General features: G+C 34.2%; 1 protein-coding gene across 5 annotated transcripts in view; it reads right to left on the bottom strand.

Moving 5' to 3' along the window:
• The window catches only part of CABCOCO1 (ciliary associated calcium binding coiled-coil 1), a 144,444-nt gene that overhangs the window by 115,216 nt on the left and 1,585 nt on the right, over positions 1-27,643 (bottom strand). For all 5 annotated transcript variants that reach the window (XR_009005658.1, XM_057530914.1, XM_057530913.1 and 2 more), the window contains exons 2-3: positions 19,055-19,158; positions 12,596-12,765 (exon numbers count right to left, since the gene is read on the bottom strand). Coding sequence is in view for 4 of the 5 variants with exons in the window: in XM_057530914.1 (XP_057386897.1) it covers positions 12,596-12,765; positions 19,055-19,158 (274 nt within the window). In the remaining variant the exon portion in view is untranslated. The remainder of the gene's footprint in view (positions 1-12,595; positions 12,766-19,054; positions 19,159-27,643) is intronic.

The raw sequence follows: 27,643 nt of genomic DNA, 5'->3' as shown, positions 1-27,643 counted from the left end.
ACTGTGCGTGAATTAAGTGCAAAAGTATTTGGAAAGCAAATGGCACTGTGAGTGACACAAGTTAATTCTATATAAATGTTAATTATTATTATTATCATTATCATCATCATCATTACTGTTTGGAGGAAAAACAATTCAACTTCATAGAACTGAAAAGCATTCTATGGTTATTTACCAAAGTCATGTTATATAGAGGAGAATCAATCTTGGCCCATCGACCTAGATAGAGGCCAAATACCCAGTCTAATACTCTACATCCTGTCCTTGGTCAGGCCCTGGAAAAACTAAAACTCAAAATGTATACTGTTAAGGGACTTCTCTGGCAGTCCAGTGGTTAAGACTTCGCCTTCCAATGCAGGGGGTGCAGGTTCGATCCCTGATCAGGGAGCTAAGATCCCACACGCTTGGAGGCCAAAAAATCAAAACATAAAACAGAAAGCAATATCGTAACAAACTCAATAAAGACTTTAAAAATGGTCCACATCCAAAACAAAAAATCTTTAAAAATATATATATATATACTGTTAAGATAACTGTACAAATTCTACTTTCCATTATCTTTTAGTTTGATCTACTTTGATTCCAGGTGGGTTGTCTGTAGAATATCTTGTGGATAATGTAGCACAATCTGAGACAAGGGATAGATCGGAAACCGAGTCAGTATAAAGTAACAGTCCCCACACTAGAATTCTATTAATAACCGTCGGCCACACTACAGCTCACAGCACAAACTGTGCTCTTTGGTGCTTTTTCTATGAAGATGTTGCCAGATAGGATGGGAGCACTCATTATGTGCTCAGGACTCCACCACCTCTTAGTTTAAGTATAAACATACTTTACCTCCTTCCCTGGCACACTTGGCTAAGATTACATTCTTTCCTGATGGTAACTATAACCTTGTTAGGTCGAAAGATTTGAGAGGATTTTTTTTTTTCTGCCAGAAGGAAAACAAGATCCCTTGCTTTTTTCCGGTTAGGTTTTACATACGTACTTTCACTCTCTCATAGTTTATGAGTACTTGGATGGATCCTGCTCAAGTTTTAAAATTTCATTTTTGAACTGATATCAACAATATAAAGTTTCACATAAAAGAAATACTCATAAGTTATGTTATGGAAAACGTTTAAAATGGAAATCTCTTGTCAAATTTGGAATGTGAGATCCATGAAATTTTTCTACTTTCCTTTATTCTGTTTCTAGTTTGTGAATTCTCAGCTCAGAGGTTGCAAAGCTTAATACTGTTCATGTCATGTATTTCTTTTTACAATTTAATTCATAGGTGACATATTCACATGGTTCAAAAAATATATGTGAAGGTGTATTGTGAGAAGACTTCCTCCAATCCTGTTATCCATGTGCCCAGTTCCTACACCCTTCGCACAGAAAATTTTATTAGTTTTTTCTGTATTCTTCCAGCATTTCTTTGTATATATCACAAATAAAGACATAGATAAATACTAATTCTGTCTGTTTTATAAACAAAAGAATACAATTCTGCACCTCACTCTACTCAGTAACAACATATGATACCTAGAAAACCTTCCTCATTCTTTCCTTTTTTACCGCTGCACAGTATTCCAATTTAGGGATAGGCTAATCCCGACAGGTAAATTTTTAATTTTGGAGTAGTTTTAGATTTACAGAAAAGTTGCAAGAATATCACAGAGAGTCCCCATATACCTCATACACAGTTTCCCCCATTGTTAATATAGCTATGGTACATTTGACACAACTAATGAGCAAATACTGATATATTATTATTATTTAAGTTCACCCTTTGGATTTCTTTAGTTTTTATTAAAGCCTTTTTTCTGTCCCAGGATCCCCTCCAGGACACATTACATTTAGTTGTCAAATCTCCTTAGACAGCACAGTTTCTCAGATTTTCCTTGTTTTTAAAGGCTTTGACAGTTTTGAGAAGTACTGGTCAGATATTTTGTAGTATGTCCTTAAATTTGGGTTTATCTGATACTTCTGTCATAATTAGACAGGGGTTAAAGGTTTTGGAGAGGAAGACTACAGTGCCATTCTCATCACTTTATATCTAGGGTATTGCTATTTAACCTGGCTCATCACTAGTGGTGTTAGCCTTAGTCACCTGGCTGAGGTTGTATCTGTCAGGCTTCTCTACTATAAAGTTACTATTTTTCCCTCTTTCCATACTGACCTCTTTGGAAGGAGGTTTGCAGCCCTCACTTAAAGGGGTGGGGAATGGTGTTCAACTTGTTGAGGGTGAAGTATCTACATAAATTATTGGGAATTTTACATGGGAGATTTGTCTATTTTACCCCAGTTAATTACTTATTCAATCATTAATTTCCATCAGTATGGATTCATGGATGTTAATTTTATACTTTGGATTATAATTCAATACTATGTTATTTCGTTCAAATTGTTCTAACTTTGGGCACTGGGAGCTTTTTCAGTTGGCTTCTCTATTTCTTTGACATACCCCCACCATTCTGTTTTTTTGGCACTTTCTTTTGGCCACTACAAGATACCCCCAGGCTCACCTTTTATGTTCCCTGCTGTAGGTCTATAATCAGCCATTTTTCTAAGGAGTCCTGGTTCCTTTTCTTGGAGAATGAAATTATAATCCAAGAACTGGGTCCTGGGTGGTATGCTCACTGCCACTGGATGTCACTGCTTTTTGGCCCTCTTTGTGAACAGAGCTAAGAAGTACGTGTATATATGTGTTTACACTTAACAACTATTCATCTGTATATCTATTAAGTTAAACAAGAATTCACACTGATGTTTTCAGTTGATGAGTCTAATCTTTTGCTTTTTCAAACATTACTGCAACTAATGACTTTACATACATGTCAGGTTACACGTGTGCCAGTGGATATGTAGGATAAATTCCCAAAAGTTGGATTGCTAGGAAGAGACAATACATTTGTCAAAGAGGCAATACATTTGTAAATGTGATAGACAGCTGCTAACCTACATTCCACAAGGGGGTTTTTACTTCCATTAGACAAATAGAGAATACTTGTTTTCTTACAGCTTTAACAGCTGAGAATGCTACCAAAATTTTACAGTTTTGTCAATTTGATATATGACAAATGACATTTCTGTGTAGTTTTAATTAACATTTTTCTTATTATCTTTAAGGCTGAACTTTTCATTTGTTTAAGAATCATTTGTATTTCTTTAGTCATATCCTTGGCATACTCTTCTATTGCACTATTGGTCTTTTTCTTCTTGCTTCGGCATGCTCTTTTTATATTACAGAACTTAATTGTTTGTTGATGTCTGAGATGCAATGTTTTTCCCAGTTTCTAATTCTTATTTTATTTTGATTCTGGTATTTTTTCTTTGCAGACTTCTGGCTTTCATATATCAAATTTAACTATCTTCATCTTTACGGCTTCAGAATTTTGAAGCATAATTATAGAGGTCTTCCCCATCCAAGGCTATAAATAAATTAACCCATGTCTTTCTCTGACATTTTTATGGCTCCACTTATTTTACATTTAAGGGTTTGATCCATTTGGATGTATTCTGGTTTATAAACAAAGACATGTTTGAATCCAATTTCATTTTATTTTTTTTCTTGATGGATACCCAGTCGCCCCAGTATTATTTATTGAATAATTATCTTTTCACCACAGATTTGAAATGCCATTTTACCAAATACTGAATTCTAGTGATTGGGTCAACTGCTTAACTTTCTGTTGTGTTCCTTTGGTCTATTTAATGATTCACCACTGTGTTCAAATACTTGAGATTTTATAACACTACTACTAGTACTACTACTACTAAGATACGCTAAAGCTTGTTACACTTTTTTTTTTTTAATTAATTAATTTATTTATTTTTGGATGTGTTGGGTCTTCGTTTCTGTGCGAGAGCTTTCTCCAGTTGCGGCGAGCGGGGGCCACTCTTCATCGCGGTGCGCGGGCCTCTCACTGTCGCGGCCTCTCCCGTTGCGGAGCACAGGCTCCAGATGCGCAGGCTCAGTAGTTGTGGCTCACGGGCCTAGTTGCTCCGCAGCATGTGGGATCTTCCCGGACCGGGGCACGAACCCGTGTCCCCTGCATTGGCAGGCGGATTCCTAACCACTGCGCCACCAGGGAAGCCCCAGCTTGTTACACTTTTAAAAGACAGTTTTTCTGGCTATTTCTATTTTTTTATTTTCCACATTTTTTTGTTAGAATCACCTTGCCTAGTAACCCACCCCTAGGCAAAAACATTAACAAAAAACTGTTGGCATTTTTATTGGCTTATTAATATTATAAATTAACTTGGTGAGATTTAGCATTTTTATGACATTAGGTCTTTCAAAGAACATTGTTTTTTCCAAATGTTAAAAACTTCCTTTGTGATTTTAAAATTCTTTGAAGTTTTCTTCATATAGGGCTTGTGCATTACTTTTTTTAAAGTTTATTCTGCATAGTTTCTATTTCTTGTTAGAGCATATATATTTTCTTTCACTAAATCTTTTATCTTTGTTTTTATACATAAATATTATTAAAAATTATACAGTGAAATTGACTTTTCATTTTGGTGTACAGTTCTATGAACTTACACACTTGTAAAGATCATGTAACCACCACTACAATTGTGATACAGAACAAGTTACATCACCTCAAAAAACTCCCTCATGCTATCCTTTTATGTCCTCTCCTCACCCCAGCCTCTGGCAAACACTGATTTGTTCTCCACTGCTATAGTTGTGTCTTGTTGAGAATTTCCCAGAAATGTAATGATACAGTATACAATCTTTTGAGACTGACTTCAACTCAGTATGATGCTACTGAGATGCATCCAAATTGTCGTATCATGGTTCAATCACTTTTATTGCTGAGTAGTGTTCCATTGTATGGATGTACCATAGTTTGTTTACCTGTTCATCTATTGATAGACATTCAGATTTGTTCTCAGTTTTGAGCACTTATGAATAGAGCTGCTAGACTACATTCATGCACAGGTTTTTGGGTGAACATATGTTTTTCTTTCTTTAGAGTAATGCCTAGGAGTGGGATGGATGGGATATAATTTTATAAGATGCTGCCAACTACTGTCCAGAGTGGCTGTGCCATTTTGCATTTCCACAAGCAAAGCATAAGAGTTCTAGGTGCTCTGTATCTTTGTCAGCATTTGGTATTGTCAGTATTTTTTAGTTTAGCCATTCTAATAGTTGTGTAGTGGTTTCATAGTGGTGTTTTTCTTTTCTTTGAACATCTTTATTTATTTATTTTTTATACAGCAGGTTCTTATTAGTTATCTATTTCATACATATTAGTCATAGTGGTTTTATTTTATACTTCCCTAATGACAAATGATGTTGAACAACTTTTCAGGAGTTTATTTGCTATCCTTATATCTTCTTTGGTGAAGGGTTTGTTCAAATTCTTTGCCCATTTTTAAAATAAGATAAACTTTATTTTGGAAAAGATTTATATTTATAGAAAAATTACAGAAATAGTATTGAGAATTCCTGCATACTCCACACAGTTGCTCTTATTTTTAACATCTAACATTATCATGGTACCTTTATTTACTACTAATAAACCAATTTTATACATTACAATTAACTAAAGCCCATATTTTATTAGATTTCCTTAATTTTTACTTAATGTCCTTTTTCTGTTCCAGGATCACATCCAGGATACCACATCACGCTTGGTAGTCATGTCTCCTGAGGTCCCCCTAGATTGATAGTTTCTCTGACTTTTCTTGTTTTTGATAACCTTATCAGTTTGAAAAGGACTGGTCAAATATTTTGTACAACGTTCCTCAATTTGGGTTTGTCTGATGGTTAAACATAAGTTATGCGTTTTCATGGTTTTGCCCATTTTTAACAGGGCTGTTTGTTTTCTTAGTGTTGAGTTTTGAGAGTTCTTTATATATTACAAGTCCTTTTTCAGGCATGTGATTTGCAAATATATTTTTCCCTGTCTGTAGTTTGTCTTTTCATTCTTTTAACAATGACGTTCATAAAACAAAAGTTTTAAAATTTGATGAAATCCAATTTTTTTTATGGGTCATGTTTGGGGGTTCACGTCTAATAACTTCTTGATAACCCAAGGTCATGAAGATTTTCTCCTATGTTTTTTTCTAAAAGATTTATAGTTTTACATTTTAAATTTATATCTGAACCATTTAGATTTAATTGTATCAAGTGAAAAGTTCAGGTTGAAGTGTATTTTTTTCAAAATAGATGAGCAGTTGTTGTCCAACAACATTTATTGAAAAGGCTACCTGGTTCCACTGAATTGCTTTTGCATATTTATAAAAAAAAATCAGATGACCATTTTTGTGTGAGTCTATTTCTGAATTCTGTCTTCTGTTCCATCAATTTATGTGTTCATCTCTTCACTAATTCCACACTGACTTCATTACTGTAACTTTATAGTAATTCTTAAATTGAGTGGTAAGACGGATGCAGCTTTACTCTTATTTTTCAAAAAAATGTTATCTGTTTTAGGTCCTTAGCCTTTCCATATAAATTTAAAAAATCAATGAGTATGTCTAGAAAAAATCCTGCTGGGATTTGGATTGATACTGCATTAAATCTACAGATCAATTTAGAAGACATCTTTACCATGTGGAGACTTCTAATCCAAGGACACAGTATGTTTTTTCATTTGTTTAGGTTTTATTTCTTTTATCATCATTTTAGCATATAGTTGTGTACATTTTGTTAGATTTATACTTAAGTTCTTCTATTATTTTTTGAGTTATTGTAAATGATATTATCTGTTAAAATTTTGGTAACCAATGTACATTGCGAGCATACTGAAATACAACTGACTTCTGTGTTTTGACCTTATTCCTGCAACCTTGCTAAACTCATTAGTTCTAGGAATTGCTTTGATTATGTGTAATTTTGTATATAGAGCATCATTTCATCTAAGAACAGGGACTGCTTGATTCCTTCCTTTCCAATCTGCATGTGTTTTATTTCTTTTTCTCACCATACTGCACTTATTGCTAAGATTCCTATTCTTATGTTGAATAGGAGTGGTGAGAGAAGACATTCTTACCTTGACCCTGATCTTATGGGGAAAGAATCTGGTGTTTCTACCACTAAGTATGATGGTGGCTTTTTTGTAGATGTCTTTTATGAGGTTGACAAATATCACTTCTTTTCTTAATTTTCTGACTTTAAAAACATAATGAATGGATGTTGTATTTAGTCAAATGCTTTCTCTGCATGTAATTATATGATCATTTGTTTTTTCTTCTTTCAACTATTTACATTGATCAGATTTTCAATACTGAACCAGCATTGAATTTCTGGGATAAAGCCCAACTGGTCATGCGTATTATTCTTTTTATAAATTGCCTGACTCATTTTGACGACATTTTGTTGGGAATGTTTTTTATGTTCATTAGGGATATTGCTCTGTAATTCCTTCTCCTTCTCCTATCCCTACTCCCCCACCTTTCCTCTACTTTTTCTTCTCCTTCTCCCCTCACCTCTCCTTCTTCTCTCTTTCTCTTTGTCACCTTTTGATATGAAGATAATTTTAGCCCCATAAAATGAGTTAGGAAGAGTTCTTTCCTCCACTGTTCTCAAAGAGGTTATGTATAATTGGTGGTATTTCTTCATTAAATGTTTAATAGAATTTTCCAGTGAAAACATCTGGGACTGAAGAAGTTTTTCCAGAAGTTTTTAGCAACAAACTCAATTTCTTAAATCATTATGGCAATATCAGGTTGTCTATTTCATCTTGGGTGAGTTTTGTTAGTTTGTGGTTTTTGAGAATTGGTCAGTTCCTTTTTGTTTTCTAATGTATGTATATAATTAGCATTCTCTTAATATTCTGTTAATGTTTGCAGGATCTTTAGTGATACCCCTTTTTTATATCTGATAATGATAACCTGTGCCTTCTATCTTTTTTCTTAGTTTTGCTTCATGTTTCTCAATTTTATTGACCTTTTCGAAGATCCTGATTTTTGTTTCATTGATTTTTCTCCATTGGTTTTCCATTTTCAATTTCATTGATTTCTGTTTCTTTCTTTCTTTCTGCTTGATCCATGCTCTTTTTTTCTCGCTTCCTAAAGTTTAAGCTTATTCATTTTAGACTGTATTCTTTTCTAATATAAGCATTTACTGATAGAAACTTCCCTCTTATCATCAGCTCAACTGTATCACACAAATTTTCATGTTTTATTACCATTTACTTAAAAATCTTTTCTAATATCTGTTGAGACTTTCTCTTTGACTCATGGACTGTTAAGAACTGTGCTGTTTAATATCCAAGTGTTCAGAGATTTTCCTGACATATTTCTGTTATTAATTTCTTGTTTAATTCCACTATGGTCAGAAAACATATTTGTATAATTTCAATTTATTTATTTATTTATTTATTTTTAAACATCTTTATTGGAGTATAATTGCTTTACAATGGTGTGTTAGTTTCTGCTTTATGACAAAGTGAATCAGTTATACATATACTTATGTCCCCATATCTCTTTCCTCTTGCATCTCCCTCCCTCCCACCCTACCTATCCCACCCCTCTAGGTGGTTACAAAGCACTGAGCTGATCTCCCTGTGCTATGCGGCTGCTTCCCACTAGCTACCTATTTTACATTTGGTAGTGTATATATGTCCATGCCACTCTCTCACTTTGTCCCAGCTTACCCTTCCCTCTCCCCATATCCTCAAGTCCATTCTCTAGTAGGTCTGTGTCTTTATTCCCTTCTTGCCCCTAGGTTCTTCATGACCATTTTTATTTTTATAAGATTCCATATATATATGTGTTAGCATACGGTATTTGTTTTTCTCTTTCTGACTTACTTCACTCCTACCTAAGGAGACAAAAGACTGTATGCAGAAAATTATAAGACACTGATGAAAGAAATTAAAGATGATACAAATAGATGGAGAGATATACCATGTTCTTGGATTGGAAGAATCAACATTGTGAAAATGACTCCACTACCCAAAGCAATCTACAGATTCAATGCAATCCCTATCAAACTACCACTGGCATTTTTTCACAGAACTAGAACAAAAAATTTCACAATTTGTATGGAAACACAAAAGACCCCAAGTAGCCAAAGCAATCTTGAGAAAGAAAAATGGAGCTGGAGGAATCAGGTTCCCTGACTTCAGACTATACTACAAAGCTACAGTAATCAAGACAGTATGGTACTGGCATAAAAACAGAAATAGAGATCAATGAAACAGGATAGAAAGCGCAGAGATAAACCCACGCACATATGGTCACATTATCTTTGATAAAGGAGGCAAGAATATACAGTGGAAAAAAGACAGCCTCTTCAATAAGTGGTGTTGGGAAAACTGGACAGCTACATGTAAAAGAATGAAATTAGAACACTCCCTAACACCATACACAAAAATAAACTCAAAATGGATTAAAGACCTAAATGTAAGGCCAGACACTATCAAACTCTTAGAGGAAAACATAGGCAGAACACTCTATGACATAAATCACAGCAAGATCCTTTTTGACCCAGCTCCTAGAGAAATGGAAATAAAAACAAAAATAAACAAATGGGACCTAATGAAACTTCAAAGCTTTTGCACAGCAAAGGGAACCATAAACAAGACTCAAAGCCAACCCTCAGAATGGGAGAAAATATTTGCAAATGAAGCAACTGACAAAGGATTAATCTCCAAAATTTACAAGCAGCTCATGCAGCTCAATATCAAAAAAACAAACAACCCAATCCAGAAATGGGTAGACCTAAATAGACATTTCTCCAAAGAAGATATACAGATTGTCAACAAACAAATGAAAGAATGCTCAACATCATTAATCATTAGAGAAATGCAAATCAAAACTACAGTGATGTATCACCTCACACCAATCAGAATGGCCATCATCAAAAAATCTACAAACAATAAATGCTGGAGAGGGTGTGGAGAAAAGGGAACACTCTTGCACTGTTGGTGGGAATGTAAACTGATACAGCCACTATGGAGAACAGTACGGAGGTTCCTTAAAAAACTAAAAATAGAAATACCATATGACCCAGCAATCGCACTACTGGGCATATACCCTGAGAAAACCATAATTCAAAAAGAGACATGTACCAAAATGTTCATTGCAGCTCTATTTACAATAGCCAGGACATGGAAGCAACTTAAGTGTCCATCAACAGATGAATGGATAAAGAAGACGTGGCACATATATACAATGGAATATTACTCAGCCATAAAAAGAAATGAAATTCAGTTATTTGTAGTGAGGTGGAGGGACCTAGAGTCTGTCATACAGAGTGAAGTTAAGTCAATTACTTTAAATTTAAGGTTGTTTTATGACCCAGGATACAGTCTACCTTGGTGAATGTTCCATACACACTTGAAAAGAATGACTATTCTGTTGTTTTGGGGTGTACTGTTCTCTGAATGTCAATTAGATCCAGTTAGTTAATGTTTTTCTTTTGGTTTGTGGCCTAGTCAGCGTCTTGAATTTATAGGCTTATGTCTTTTGCTAAATTTGGGAAGTTTTCATCCATTGCTTCTTCAAATGTTTGTTTAGCACTGTAGTCTTTCTCCTTTTGGGACTCTGATGATATGTATATTAGAACTTCCATTGTCCCACAGGTCCCTGAGGTTTTGTTCATTTGCTTGCCAGTCTTTTTTTCTCTGTATTGTGCAGATTGGATAATTTCTATTGCTCTATCTTCAAGTTCACTGATTTCTCCATTCTGCTATTGATTCCATCCAGTGAGATTTTAATTTTGGTCACTGTATAATTTGGTTCTAAAACTTTAATCTGTTTCTTCTTTATACCTTCCATTTCTTTCATGATTCTTTATATTTTAACATTTGTTTCAACAATGTGCACAACTTTTCATTTAAGTTCTTTTATAATAGCTATTTTGAAGTCTTTGCCATATAATCTCCATATCTACTTCATCTTATTGTTGGCAATAATAATATTATTATTTTCCATGCAGGTTGATATTGACATTGTTCTTTGCCCAGTAATTTCGGCAACAGTGTTGAAAGAATATGTTTCGAGACATGTAGTACTCAAAGATTCTACAAATATTTGTGTCATGAGGAAAAAAACAGCCAAAGTCTGTCTTTTTGATGATTTACTAAGAATTCTTTTTTGGAAGGTTGTAGTTCAACAACTGAAACTGAAACAATGTTATATTATTTATCAGGTCTCTTAATAAAATATGTATTTTTAATTGTAATACTAGTCTCAGGACTAACTACCTGAGACTTCAGTTTTTGTGTTAGTTTTATACTATGTTCTTGTGTGCAGGATAATTTGAAATCAGTCAGTTAATATCATACATAATTTTTTTCATTACCAATTATTTTTTTCTTCTATTGGTACAGTTATTTATGTTTAACATGGCACCCATACCTAAGTAAAAGCAAAGATGAAATTCTCCTATTTGTAGAGAAGGAAAATAATGATTTCTTCTCCTCACGTACAAGAACTACCAATTCTTCCCTTGTTAAGGGTGATGAGGAGCAGGAAGAACACGTAGGGCAGAAGTGGCTTTTCTACTAATTCTGCTAACTCACTTAATATTTCCCCTGCATCTGTATAGTTAGAAATTGATACATAGAATAGGATAAGCTTTTTGTGACCAAAAGCCATTCATAAATTTTACTAGGATGATGGTGACAATTCTTTAGGGGTGACAAAGTCTTCTACCTGCCCAAATTTAAAAAAAAGAAACTAAAAACAAGCAAACAACCAAAAAGAAAAGAAGAGACAAAAAGGAAGGAAGGAGGAAGGAAGAAAGGAAGGAAGGAAGGAAGACAGGAAGGGAGGGAAGGAAGGAGGGAGGGAGGAAGGAAGGAAGATGTCTCCCATAGACACAAGCATGTCTTTCAACTGAGTCAGAAACACCTTTATGTTTATTGTGCTCAAGGTCTTTTGATTATATACTCTAAGATTGAAGTTCTAGTTCTTCCACTTCCCAGCTATGCAACTTTGTTCTCTGGACTGCTTGCTCAACTCTGATATAGTGATTACGATACCTCCCCTGCAGGAGTTGCTCTGCATTCCATAATGTATGTTAAAGATTAGAACCAAACATATTGCCTAGCACAGACTTGGCAATAAATAAACGATAGATTTCTTTCTTTTCCTCCTTCCAAGTAGCAATTCTGTTTATTCTCAAACAAAAGTCATCACATTTAAAATTGCTCCAAGGAAGAATTTCCAAATTTCCTGTAGTAACTCATTTCAATTTTATGTAAGAAAAAAAGTCACAAAATATAAGTGTATGTGAATAATGTCTGTTTCATGGGGTTTTGATATTGACCAAAGAACCTCCTCTTAACAGTAATCCTGAGATATCCCAATAATAATTACAGGTAAGATGAGATGAAAACACCTCAAAAAATGAAAAAATATCTAGATAAATCTGAGCTACTTGACATTTTGGGGATGGATGGCACTAATAAGATTTCAAAATGAAAGTAACATATCTGGCAAATTAATTACTATGAGAACTTTAGCCTTGTTAAGTATTATTTGAAGCTTTACAACTTAATGAAGATATGAACTATATTTTTGCTAAAAAACAATAAAATTAGGAACTTTTCTGAAGAACATTAATTTAGACAGAAGAAGATTAATTTAGACAGTGGACTAAATTTTCTTTTCTTAAAAAAAGAAAAAATAATGTACTTACTTCTAAGATTATGAAGTAACATATCCAGTAAAGTCATAAATTTTGAATATTGAATAATAGAAAAGTCCATTCCTCTTGCCCACAAAAATCCAGATACATAATAATCTAGTAGACTGGCTTCCTTTAAACAGGTTTGAAGATTTCTGAAATTCAAAAACTTTTCCAGTTTCCTGTAACAGAAAAATCCAGATATTAAAATTGATTAAACAATGAACAGTTCCTTTTCTAAGTTTTGAAAACAGGTATTTTTCTTGAATGAAAATTCTCTAATGCTCATAATCTAAAAATATCCATGGTTATATCAAAAGCCTAAGTCAAAAATGGCATTCAAAAGAGAAACAGAGAGAGAGCAAGGGAGCGAGCATGCATGCAAACTCTTATTGGTCTTTTCTCCACTTCTTCTAAATCTCTTTCTCCTCCCCTCTTCATTTCATCTTTGAAGTATAGTAACTTTTCATGTTTTCCTTTTCCCTCAAATTCAATGTCTTTTTCCATGTATACAATCAAGTTTCTTTTATTTCTGACAATGTTCTGGAACTAGATTGTTAAATATTCATTCTGTTTTCTTTTTTAAAGAATTCCAATTATGTATGTTTTACTCATTTTTTTCTATAACTGTAATTTTCTCTTTGAACTTCAAAAAAAATTTAAGTCAATTTCCTTTTCATTTTATATGCTTTTCTTGTTACTGTCTTCTATGTCCCTTGTGTTTTCAGCAGTGTTAATTCTCCCTTGGGCTGCTTATAAATTTCACCTCTGCGAGATCTCTCCTTTTCTACTTCTTTAAAAAATGTTTCATCACCTTTTCTTATCGCTACCTTGAATTTTTGTATCTGTCTTATGCTCTTGTGATTGCTTCGTAAGTGTTCTTAACGCATGGTAAATATTTGACCATTTTTTGTTTGTTTGTTCATGGCCATATTCTTCTGGTGTATTTTCTTTGCCTGCCATTTCTTTTTTCTATTCTTCAATTTTTTTCTTGCAGTGTCTTTGTATGTAACCTCCTTGCTTAATGCTCAAACCTGGCCATATTACAAGATGTTTTCTATATGATATAATTTTATGTCAATTATTCTAGTTTTTATTCTTTTTTCAGTTAGTGGGAAAAAGGAAAAAAGTAGAATAGGTTCTCTTTACTATCACATAAACAATCTATTTCTTGTAAACATGGAAAGTATCTGCTCTAAGCCTGTGTATTCTGGTCTTGCTATTGCAAACAAGGGTTCTTGAAATGGCACTTCAGGGATTTCTCCTCACCTGGGAGAATAAGTATATGTTTAAGCTTATTCTCAGATCTTCCACTATGTACATCCTCCTTGTAATTTCCCCTGCACTTCTGCTTGATCTACAGTGTTTCTGGTGGGCATCCTCACATTTTGCGGTCTGTGCTTTCAGCATCTCCTTGTTAGTAGAAATAGAATTGGTATTTCCTTGATGCCTATATGTGATTTCTGAGGGAATGTCTGTGTGTGTGTGTGTGTGTATGTGTGTTTGTGGGTGTGTGTGTGTGTGACAACTTTATACTGCCATTTACAAAAAAAGAGTCCTTATTATTTACAATACTGAAATAAATCACACAATCAGAATAATGAATACAGCAAGATTAAACAAGTCTGGGAACAAATAAAGCTGATGTTGCATTTAACTCACTCTCTAACATACATTTCATTTACAGTAGTATCTGCGTAGACCCCAACACCCCAAATGAGATGTGAGTCTTTTCAGCCAGTCATGGTTCTCATCTCCCTTCTCATAATGCCATATAATGCCTTTCAGTATATGGCATTCTCTATAATAATTATTGATCTACAGTGAGCACTCTCCTAAATTGTTCTAGTTAATTCATAACTAATGGTAAGGTTCATTTTCTTCTGTGGAACAAAAATCAGAAGAGTAAGTAAGTAGCTTTGGCTCCTGCTGGCAGTTATTTTATAACCATAAGAAAAATCAGTCCTAAGACTAAGCCTTACTTCTTGATACTATTGAGGACTTGAGTCAACCAACCCTGGAGTCAATCTATCTCTGAATGTGATATTTTACATACGCGCGTGTATGTGTGTGTGTGCGTGTGTGTAAATGTGTGTATACTTTATTTTTAGGTCAATATGATCAGTTTTTTATGTTACATGCAATTAAAAGCATCCCAACTGATACATTTTGTCAAGCACACAAATCAAATGGTAGATGCAGAAATGAATGGGGAGGCAATCTGGGTTAGAAGGTTACCTCACTAGCCAGGCATCTTCCATTTGCACTGTATATCAGTCAGCAAGATTTATTTTCCAATGTTTAATGTATAATACCATTTAGTCTTAAGTAAAAGTCAGTAAGAAAATGTCTGTAGTAATAAAAACTTGTGGTATTTTAATGGAATCAACAAATAGGCCAATGCAACAGATAGAAAGCCCAGAAACAGACCCAATATATATGGGGATTGGTATATGACAGAGGTAGTATTTCAAATCAGTGAGGGAAGTATGAATTCTTCAAAAATGATGCTGGCAGCATTGACTATCCACATAGAAAATAAAATACTACCTCACCCAATACATGGATTAACTAAAACAACCCCATTAGTATTTTATTCTGAATTATATTCTTTTGACTCCCTGAATTTACCTACTTTTCACTCTACTGATTTCTGCTACCTAATGTTGCTAAGGAAAAGTCTGAGGCCTGCCTGTTAATTTTCCTCTCTAGGTGACTTTCTTTAACCCAGAGATGAGGTAATACATGAAGTTTTATTCTATTAAAATATTTAAATCAAAGCTTTTTTTTTAAAATTTTATTTATTTATTTATTTTTGACTGTGTTGGGTCTTCGTTTCTGTGCAAGGGCTCTCTCTAGTTGCAGCGAGTGGGGGCCACTCTTCATCGCAGTGCGCGGGCCTCTCACTGACGCGGCATCTCTTGTTGCGGAGCACAAGCTCCAGACGTGCAGGCTCAGTAGTTGTGGCTCATGGGCCTAGTTGCTCCGCGGCATGTGGGATCCTCCCAGACCAGGGCTCGAACCCGTGTCCCCTGCATTGGCAGGCAGACTCTCAACCACTGCGCCACCAGGGAAGCCCTAAATCAAAGCTTTTTTTTTGGCAATTTACAATAAGAGTATATTTGTTTGATAGTTTTGAACAGCAACTTTTCTTATTTTGTCTTCTATCAAACTTTTATTTTATGAAGTTTCAAGTATTTTTTTCTGATACACTAAGTTAGATGTATATTCTAGCATCTTCTACTTGCCGTAATATGCATTTTGAATGTTTTCTTAAATTTGTTTTCCATTACTGCCTTGATTTTCAGCAAGATAAGTTCTATATTGGATTTATTCTTTACCTTAGTTTCTTGCCTTAATGCTAAAAGCTTCTTATTTACGTATTTTATAATCTCTTCTTTTATCTCTTGTTTTACAAAATCAATGCCCTCTTTAATCATCAGCTTTTGCCTAACATTTTCTTCTGTTTCCAAAAGTTAGTCTTCCTTCTAAGTGTATTCTTCATCTGCATGTTATTGTTTTAATTAAATATCTGACCTGAATAGTGGCATGTGTTCTTTGCTTTACATTTTTATTTTTTCAATGTTTTAACTATATATTAATAGACAATTGCCTAAGACTATTTTGGTGAAGTCCCTTTAAGTTTCCTCCACCTTTGCTCTCTTTCCCTAATGTCCCCTCCATCACTTTCCCTAGTACCATTTGAATCTTAACCTTCAACTTGATCTGCAGGCTAAATATTTAACATTTCTATTCTTCATTCAGTTATTTCACTCCAAAGGAAACTATGCAGGGAGGCATTAGGAGCAAGATACTGCTGTGATTTGAATGCAAAGTTTCCATGCATTTTACTGGTAAATTTGTAAGCTTTTCCTCTGGGAATAAAGGGAGATGGAACAGGGGAGAGGGGAGAGGTGGCCACAGATGTAGCATGAGAGAATGTAAGGAAAGAGAAAGATGCTTAATAGTGATTTAGGAAGTTTTGCTATAGTGATAGGTGACGTAACTACCTACTTTGTCTCACCAAGAATTTCAGTAAAAATATTACATTATTCTTGCCTGCTCTTGAAATTGGAGTGCCTTTTATTTTTTAAATATGATGACATGCAGAAATAAGCCTTAAGGCAAGAGCTGAACAGCTCATGGAAACCAATTATAGAAAGGTTATTAAAAGATCTCTCCACCTTACTTCTGTGTTTAAATAGTTATTTTCAATTTAGTCCCTATCCTTTTTTCAAAAGGGATTTGGGTGGATCTGTAAATAAAATCAGGGTTACATTAAAACATGAATCATAGATAGTAGTTAGGAAATGATGAGAAATGTACCCAGACATTTAACTTTGCTTGAAGTGTATTCCAGAAATATACTTTAATGATACTTTAATGTTTCATTTGGTTGGTTGCTTTTATGCAACAAAATTTTTAAAGGTAGGGAAATGTGCTAATGTCCCATAATTTATTTTAGTAGGTTTATAACTTCGTAGACTGTATGATTTTGGCATACTTTTGCCACTTGGTGACAGGATACCTCAATTATATTTCTGTCATTTTGAAAGGTATATAATCCCCATTTATAATAATGCTATTTTAAATGGAAAATGAATGACTGACTACAAATAATTCAGGATTACTGTTACAAAAATCATGTAAAAAACCTCAAGAGAATTACTTTTCAAAGAAATGGCTCCTGACATAACACTGGTGTCATTTATCCAAAATCGATGCCCTAAAATTTGAGATTACTTCAGGTGAATTCTATTAATGAGATGGCCATAGGCACATCCTAAAAGAATGACCTTTTAGGTCAACCTGCTGTTAAACCTGGTTGTTTCTATACAGCTAACTTCTGTACCACCCTCTGTATCATCTACTTTCTTCTAGACCTCACCTCTTAGAGATTAAAAATACTTTTAGAATTTAGATATTTAACACAAAAGAGAGCCAGTAATTGAAAAAGAGAAAAAGATTGTCACAAAAGATGGTCATACACAGTACAACTTAAAATGTGATGAGAAATACACAAGTCTAAAAAGTGTTTGCAATAAATTTTATTTAATATTAACTGCATTTAATATAACATCTTGTATTTACTATTTAATACAAATAAATTATAAACTATATTAAATATATGTCATTTACATCATATTAATCTACTGTCTGCCTAGTTTTAAATACCTATTTTTTGCATTTCAATGACCAACAACATTTGGGGTTACCTAGAAATCGAAGATAATAGTTACTTGAAGCTTAATCAGTGATATTAATACAATAGATGCATTTTTCTAATCAATTCTGACACTAAAAAATAAGAATTCCCAATGAGTATTCATTTCTATAAATATGGTAACATCACCATGAAATTCTTAAACCTGTGAAATTTTTAATTGACTAATACTTCTAAAAATGCAGATAGTAAGTAGTATGACCAAATCACAGATCATCAGGATTTCTAGCAGGATTTGAAGGCAGTGGAGGTGAAGAGCATTTCAGGAAAAAGCCTGTCAGTGTCATTTGCCTGCTCTTAATATGCCTTCCCTTCTCAAATCTCTCTTCCAGCAAGTACATCTGTCATATTTCCTTCTCAGCAGTAAATCACCTCTGTTCCATAATATTTGTAAGATTTGCAAATGATAACCACTGACTAAGTCATTTTCCATGGGCCCATTATGGTCGACAATGCCCTGCTTACATCCAGACGACTGGCCTACAGAAATCTTACCCTGGAACATTACAGTCCAGAACATCATCACATCGTCCCCACACTCCACACATTATAACCGATCAGGCTTCCATTATTAGAGTGAGATAATTTTTTAAATGAATGATTAAAAACACCTTTTCAGAATTTGTGTGGTGGATATATCTGAGTAGATATTAGAGTTCTAAGTAAATGATCTACTGTAGAAATCAATGGCCTTAAGAATAGGATGTACGTATATTAGAACTGATGCCTATAAATTCAGTTATATTCACATATTTAAGCAAAATGTATGAGATTAGAATACTTAGCATAGCTTCATATCCAATAAAAATCACAGGTGGATGGCTAATATTCAGGATTTCCAAAATTATAAAATGTATTCACTATTAATATTACAGAAAATACATCTTACTCTTGTCATGATGAGAAAGAAGACCTAAAGGTTCTTGTGCATACTGACAGTTTTACAAATGAAAGAGAAAAGAAGATGGCATATGCTAATGGCTGCTTTTAACAATAAATCCCTATTATCTATTAAGATTAGCAAGTTGGTTGAAATCCATTTCTCCCATAAAGAAGACTGCTGAGCAGTGGAAAAAGTCAGTTGTTTGAGAATTTTTGTGTTCCACAGTCCGCATATATATATCTGTGCAAAATATAATAACAAATATTTTGGAAAAAGGTTTAAAATGTGTAATAACATATCATGACCATTTATAGATGCAGAACTAGAACTGTTCCATATTTGGTTGTAATATTGAAGTACTTACTGTTGAACTCCATCTACATCCTCTGCTAGCATTTCGGTGATCTGGGCAACTGAAAGAAAATCTGGACACAGAATCTTTTCACGCTCCTGGAATTCAGTATCTTTCTACCAAAAAAAAAATGTGGAATAAGTTATTTCAATCACGTTTCACATATTAATCCCAATGATATCAAAATTTGTTCTTACTTTTGTCTCACTGCTATCAGGAAAAAATTTAAAAACAACAGTCTCCTAGATAATCTCTTTTCCCTTCTGTCTTTCAGTAATGGTACCTCTCTTCTGAAAAGCTGAATGGTTAGTCAACCTGTCTTTTGTGCATATTTAAAACTGGGTGGGGTGATGGTTTTCAATTAACAAACATTTTTGAATATCTATATATTCCTCATTGAACTTGGGGCACAAGAGGAGGCAAAGACAAGTAAGAAAGACTGTTACCCTCAAGAAGCTTAACATCTTGTGGAAGGAACAAACTAAAAGTGACTTTAAAACAAGAAAACAGAATGATAAGTGAGCCATAATAAAGATGTCATTCAGTCTAAAGGAAGGAAGGGAAAAGGAGAGCAACAGGACAAGGAAAGTCTACAGAGAGAAATAGCCTTTGCGAGACTGAGCATGGATAATGCCCCAGGTGAGTGACTCAGCAACACCAAGGTGATAAAGACAGGACAGCTGGGTACCGGTTCTGTAAATATAAAGTAGTTCACAGTGGTGCCTAGGGCACACACAGTGGACTAGTTGGACCTAAGTGGAAGGTGGGCATTGGAAAAATATCACAGGAGATCTTAAATAATTTAATAAAGATTTACTGAGAGATTACAATACACAAGATACTGCACAAGGCACCATACATATTTTAGACCATGGTTGGTTGAAGAATGACAGGCTGAAGAGTTTGTTCTTTACAGGCAATAAGGGACTGTGAAGTTTTTGAGCAATGAAATGACAAAACTATGCTTTAATGAAGGGTACTCTGTAGCAGGGTGAAGGACAAAAAGGAAGAGTTAAATGAAAAGGTTGTTAGAACAGTTCAGGAATGAGGCATTGGGCTGCACTGGGCTCCTAGCAGTGTGCAGAACAGAAAGGGATAAACACAACATATTACATTTGAGGAACTAAAAGAGGGAAGAATGAATGGAGAGTCTGAGTTTCTGAAATAGGTGACTAGAAGAAAAAGGTGTTGATACTCAGGGCCTCCAACAGCACATATGCCACCTTTGTGTGAACTAGACAAAGGCATCCTCTCTGGGTGGAGGAAGTACTAAAAGGCTTAAGGCTGACGCAGCCCAGCACCCAAGTGCACCACTTGTGAACAGAGTATAGTTTCAGCTCCTGCTCAACCCTCAGCTGAGTCCTTTTGTTCAGAGTACAATCTGTAAAAGCATATGTGACACTCTTATTACACCAACAGAAATAAGAGTGTTGGAAGATGATGCTAGTGTTAAGAAGGCAAGATGATGAATTTGGTTTCAGTGGTTGAATTTTAGGTGGAATATACATAGAAGAAAGAAATGTTTAGAGGTTAATTAGAAATGTTAGAGTCAAGAAAGGTCAAGTTTACGGATGTTGGTTAGGAGTCACTACAAGTATGAGAATGGATGAAACTGCCCAAAGCCAGAGCATGAAGAGAAGAGCTGTGAATGGGGGATGGAAAAGAAGACTGAAAAAGAGATAAGACACCAGTAGCTCCATGAAAATAAAGGATTGTGAGATTTACGCCAGCCAGAATGGCCATCATTAAAAAGTCTACAAATAACAAATGCTGGAGAGGGTGTGGAGAAAAGGGAACCCTCCTCCACTGTTGGTGGGAATGTAAATTGGTGCAGCCACTATGGAAAACAGTATGAAGCATCCTCAAAAAACTAAAAACAGAGTTGCCATATGACCCAGCAACCCCACTCCTGGGCATATACTCAGAAAAAAATATAATTCAAAAAGATACATGCGCCCCTATGTTCACAGCAGCACTATTCACAATAGCCAAGACATGGAAACAATCTAATGTCCATTGACAGATGAATGGATAAAGAAGATCTGGTGTGTGTGTGTGTGTGTGTGTGTGTGTGTATGTGTGATGGACTATTACTCAGCCATAAAAAATGAAATAATACCATTTGTAGCAACATGGATAGACCTAAAGATTATCATATTAAGTGAAGTCAGAAAGAGAAAGACAAATACCATATGATAACACTTATACGTGGAATCTAAAATATGACACAAATCAACATATCTATGAAACAAAAAGAGACTCACAGATATAGAGAACAGACTTGTGGTTGCCAAGGGGGAAGAGGGGTAGTGAGAAAAGAACTGGAAGTTTGGGATTAGTAGAGGCAAACTATTATACACAGGATGGATAAACAGCAAGGTCCTATTGTACAGCACAGGGAACTATATTCAATATCTTGTGACAAACCATAATGGAAAAGAATATGAAAAAGAATATATATGTGTATAACTGAGTCTCTTTGCTGTACAAAAGAAATTAACACAACATTGTAAATCAACTATACTTCAATGAAATTTTTTTTAAAAAAATAAATTTTAAAAAGGATTGTGAGATTTGGGGGAGAGATGGGGCAAATGTTTTTAATTCAACAATTATTTAGCTTTCCATGTGAATAAGCTCCAATAAGTAAGAGTAGGAAACGTTTTGCTATAGTTAACAAGATCACATCCCAAACTTGCCTTATTTCAAGAACTTGCCTTATTTCAGTTTAACGTTTGTAATTTAATATTAGATTATTATATTTTTATTTTTAAAAATCCAACTTAGAAATAAAATATGCTATTTTATTAGCTATCTTTTCATAATCTTAGAGTTAGCAAATTAACCTAAAGTAGGTCATACTATTAGATTATAAATTTAGTAAGAAAAAATATTTTAGTATCTAATATAATACCTTGCACCTAGTAGGCACTCAGACACTTGTAAATCGAATTAAATGCACTCAGTTTTTAGACAGAAGAGTATTTTAGTCCATAATGTATGGCTATACATTTGTTTAAATATTTGTTAGTTACATGTATTTTTTTTTTATTATTAGCAGTAAAGTATAATTATTACTACTGTTAATCCCATTAGATTGTAAATTCCTCAGGGACAGTCATTCAATCTTTTACTTCTTTTTAGAATTCTGCAGGTCCTAGTTAGGTCAACATAGGTTGTTAATCAACTGTCTGAATTCATCTCCATCCTGTGATGACATTGTTAGATGACGGAGCATGATAAAAAGCAGGGCCTGGATTTGGAGATCTCATGATGGTTTGAATAATGATGAATTCTGTGACTTATAGCAAGGCATTTGAAACTAAATTTGGATTCATGTTAAAAAATCATTCTGATATGTTTTACTACATACAAGATTGCTATCATTATTCATAATGAATAAAGATATATATGAAAGGTACATTATATAGACATTCAGATCAATTGTATTAGATTTGAAAATTTTCTGAACAGGAGAAAATAGGTCACACAAGCACTGCAAGAGAATACAATAATCTTAATCTTTTGTACAATAATAATTCTAGCTAAGGTGCCTAATATTAGTGCCTCATTTTTTATTAAAACTTGATAGCTTAAGATAATCATCTTATAGGAGGGTTTGCCTCTGGTTTTTTGTCTTCTTTTGCCTTAAATTGAATTCCTGGACCTATTTTAAACGAGAGCTTTTCTTTTGTTTGTTTATATACTGCCATGTACCTAGAAAGGATATAAGGTGGTTAAAAATCTTTAATCTTTTGATGCATACGTTCTGATTTGTAAAAATTAAAGATACAATGAAAATTCATGAATAGGTTAATAAAAATGTAAATATGTAATGATCACTTTCTCTGTAAAATTACATCTCTGACTAGGAAAATCCGTAAGCTAAACTGCACTATGACTCATTTTATTCCACCACCTGCTGGATTTTAGCTGTTATTCCAGAAGCATTAAAATTGTAAGCCTGATATTGTCAGATAACTTTTTCTCTGAATTTTTTCCTCTAATGTCACCTAAACTTTCCACATTTGTACACATGTCTTTCTTCTAGAATTTAAACTTTTGGGGGCATCGTTGTATCCATCAGTGGTATGTCTTACAAGACTCTTAATAAATGTTCACTAAAGAAAGATAGCACAGTTCACCAAAGATGTCTAAGAGGTGTTTCACAGTCTTAGAGAACAGAGAGTGGTCTACAACTTCCACACTTTGAAAGGCTTTCTTCAAGCCTGAAAATAAATGAACTAAGAAGCAGCGCTGCATTGAGCCATGTTGGAGCCTGAGGCAAAAAGGAAAAATCAGTAATAGTGATGCTGTTTTTATTTAAAATTTAGATCCATTATGGATTTTTTGCATTAATTTTAGTTTTTAAAATATTGCATTAAAATATAGTTTCTCTTGACTACTGAATTTTTTGGTACCACTCACTCACTTCACTATAGTCCTGGACACCATAAGGAGCCAATTTAAGAAAAAAAGTAGATGAAAGAAAGATAAATAAAAGCAAGAGCTAGTTCTTTAAAATAATGAATAAAATAGGCAAATCTTGGGCAAATGCGATTAAAGAAAAAATAAATACATGCCACATTAAATGGAAATACATTTGAAAATTACAAGGAAATGGGTGATTTCCTAGGAATGTATATGTTATCAAATTTGACCAAGGGTAAGGGAAGAAATGGACCTGACCAAACATGAACTAAACTGGAAGTCTACTTTTTAAAAGGTCACCATGTCCAGATAGTTTACACTTGAAGTTCTACTGAACAATCAAGAACACATAAATTCTGTTAGTCTAATAATTATAGACTGTAGATAATTCATTTTTTAGAAGCCAGCACAGTCTATACACAAAAACCTGAATTAGCACAGAAAGGAAATTATAAGTCAAAATCATTAATGAATTCAGATGCAAAAATTCTAGTTAAAATAATATCTTAGAACACTGAATCCAGCATTGTACTAAAAGAATAATAAGCTATCATTATGACCAAAATAAGGTTAATTTCAGAAATGCAAGGACAGAGTATCATTAACAAGTCTCATATACTTAAGTCAAATTAAATGATAAAATAATATGATTATAAAAATAAATAATAAACAGTCATTTGTAAGAATTCAGCAGCAAAACTCTCAGTAAAATATGAATTAAAAAAAGAAAAGCTAGGGACTTCCCTGGTGGCCCAGTGGTTAAGAATCCTCTTTACAATGCAGGGGATGCTGGTTCAACCTCTAGTTGGGGAACTAAGATCCCACATGCCACGGGGCAACTAAGCCCGCATGCCACAGCTAGAGAGAAGCCCGCGTGCCACAACAAAAGATCCTGCGCCCACAACTAAGACCCGACGCAACCAAAAAGTAAAAATAATATTAAAAAAAAAAGAATAGCTAAACATAAAAAAGATTATATGCCAAAACATTATATTGAATGAAGAAACACTGATGTATTCTTATGAAAACCAGGAACTAAAAAGGGATTCTGGCTAGTAACATTATTGTAATTAAACTCACTATAGAGGGTTTAATAATATAATAAGAAAATGAAATATGTGGCTTAAATATTAGAAATGAGGAAATTAAAAAATCTTATTTGAAGATTACATGGTCGCGCACCTAAGAAACATGACATTGTACTAACATGGTTTGAGCTAATAAGAAACTTGTAAGATGGTTACATATAACATAAACATACAAAGGCTAACTGCTTTCCTCTGTATTAGAAACTAATTATAAATGGAAATGGCATTAAAATTGATTAAACTTGATTAAAAATATAATAAGAAAGGTATAGTACCTAAAGAAATTATAAACTTTATCAAAGTTTAATAACAAGATTTGATAAAAGAGATTTATTGGAAACCTTCAAATTAAAAAAAATTATGCTTCCCTGGTGGCACAGTGGTTAGGAATCCACCTGCCTACGCAAGGGACATGGGTTCGAGCCCTGGTCCGGGAAGATCCCACATGCCACGGAGCAACTAAGCCCATGCGCCACAACTACTGAGCCTGCGCTCTAGAGCCCACAAGCCACAACTACTGAAGCCCGTGAGCCTAGAGCCCATGCTCCACAACAAGAGAAGCCACCGCAATGAGAAGCCCGCGAACCGCAACGAAGACCCAATGCAGCCAAAAATAAAATAAATAAAATTAAAAAAAATTAAATCCTTCCCATATTGCAAGTATAATGCAATGACAATCTCAAATCGCAACTGTATCATTCTGTATCATTTTGTAACTATTGAAATCATTTTTTCAAGTTCTTATGGAAGAATACATACATTTTGAAAAAGAAAAATAGTGAGAGGGACCTTTCCAAATTAGACATTAAAGTTAAATATAAAACAGTTTGGCAGTAACACAAGAATGGACAAACTAGTCAGTGTAAAAAAATAGAGAATGGAAATTCAAAAATATACATACATGTATAAATTTATACATATACATATATAAATGTTGGATTCTCTATTCTATTCCACTGACTCTTCAGCCATTCTCGTGCCCATTCATGTACATATGTAATGTGATAGCGGCAGTCAGTCCATTCTCCATGGGAAGAGAGTATGGCTTATTTATAGTAAATGAAACTGGCATAATTGATGGTTCATGTCTAGAAGAAAACAAAATTAGATCCTCATTTCAAATATACAGTACATCCATCAAAAATTAATTTTAGCTGTGTTAAAGACCTAACTTTAGTAAAATAAAACTTTAAATATTAGAAAAAAATTGAAGATGATTTGTGCAACCTGAAAGGGAGGATGGAGTGGGGAGAAGCAGCAGGGAATAAGAATAAGATAGGAAACCCAAAGACTAATAGTAAGATGAAAGACAAGCCTAAATGTTTGTCAATACCTCCGTGCCCAAGGCCAATATTTCCAGAGGTTCTAAGTGACTGATAAATAATGCTACTGTATATTCACATTTTAAGGAATATTAGCACTGTTTTTTCAACAATATTTTGAGCAACTTTTTGGCATCCTCCTCATCTCATAGCCCTGCACAGGTTGATCTACACCATGTGCTGTAAATGGCTTCAATAAACACCTCATGAATGACATTGCAACTGCAGGAACCTGGTCATCTTGGTGCCCAAATTGAGCCCCAAGTGTTTCTCTCTAACCTGCCAATGACGGGGTGGGGACTATTTTCAAGGTCCGTAGGGACCGCCTAATGCCGAGAGAATTGTCTATGGCCTCCCCCAAACACACTGAGGCTTTTACCACAAGTGACATCATCTTTCCACTCAGGATTATGTAAGTGTCCCCTTGTCCTGAGAAAGTCCCAAAGGCATTGAATAAATGTCATCTGTTAGGGGATTTGTTAACACTAAGGAAAATTATTCAAAAGAAGCAACTGGGAAATAATCATTTACATTTTCTTTTAGGTCTTTGATATGAGTTGAAGTATAGTCCTTTTACATATAATACTTAAATGATTACATGTCCCAAATAGTATTTTTGAAAATATTAAGAAAGTCAGCTTATGAACAAACTATTGATAAGAGACTGATGATTGAATTCTAAGTATTCATTTACAAACTCACTTATAAATTAACTTAGGAGTATTTATAAACTCCTTTCAGTTACAGATCTATACGTAGGAAATACTTATTTTCAGACTGTTGTCATTTCTCTGGTCTTGTGCATTTAAATAGATATCTCCCAAATGTTTAGTCTTACCTTTTAGAAGGAGGCATTTACTCCCATGTTACTAAAGAAACTGGATTGTTGAATTCAGAAAGTTGGCAAAAAAAAGTTTAAGCAATATTACGTAAAAAATATTTTCCTGGACCTGCATCTCATGTCTGCTTGTTCAAGGTATCTTATAGAGCAGATTTTGAGCTATGATAACTACATTTCTGGCATATGTCAGACCCTCTATAATTTCAATCAGTTAAGCTATATTTTTACTGAGTGCCTACTATACGACTGGGATAATTTGTTGTTTTTATTTTAGGTACTGAGAACAGACAACAAATGGGAAACCTCAGACTATTGGAAGCTTATGCTTTATTTCCAATAGACTTGGCAAGAAAAGAAATATTTCACTACTGCTTGGCTCAGATGACTGGATGGTGCACTGGCTAAGTCAATTTGGATACAGAATTATTAAGAAATAATACTATAAGGGACTAGGTCTTGGGGGATCAACTCAGGAAAGAATCTGACCTGAGAAGAACCTTTCAATACCTAACTGAAAAGATGTAGCCTTGGGAACAGACACACCGAGAGAGATTTTTGCCGTCTTTTCTATCTAACCCCTGAAACCCACAGTGGGCACAAATGGGTGGCAGGCAGGACTTCTTCTAATGAATGACGTAACACTAAGGATCAACTGTCTACTCCATGAATTATAGGAACTCTGCTTTCATTAGAATGGAAAATGGAGTTCTGACCATGCAGTGTGTTAATCTTAGTAAATGAGCACAGTTAAGCGAGTCCAAATTCCAACTTGATTTGTTCGGTTTGTTACTAACTAAAAGACTATTGATTGTCATGGGGAATACCTGCTTCTCCAAGAAGTTTACAAAAGTGCCCACTGACAGGGCTAAGATGGCAGATAATCACCTAATGTCTATATGTATTCATTTGACTCGCCCAT

The sequence above is a fragment of the Balaenoptera acutorostrata genome, chromosome 16 (assembly GCF_949987535.1).
Source record: "Balaenoptera acutorostrata chromosome 16, mBalAcu1.1, whole genome shotgun sequence".
Taxonomy (NCBI): Eukaryota; Metazoa; Chordata; class Mammalia; order Artiodactyla; family Balaenopteridae; genus Balaenoptera; species Balaenoptera acutorostrata.
This window is presented reverse-complemented; position numbering and strand designations above follow the sequence as displayed.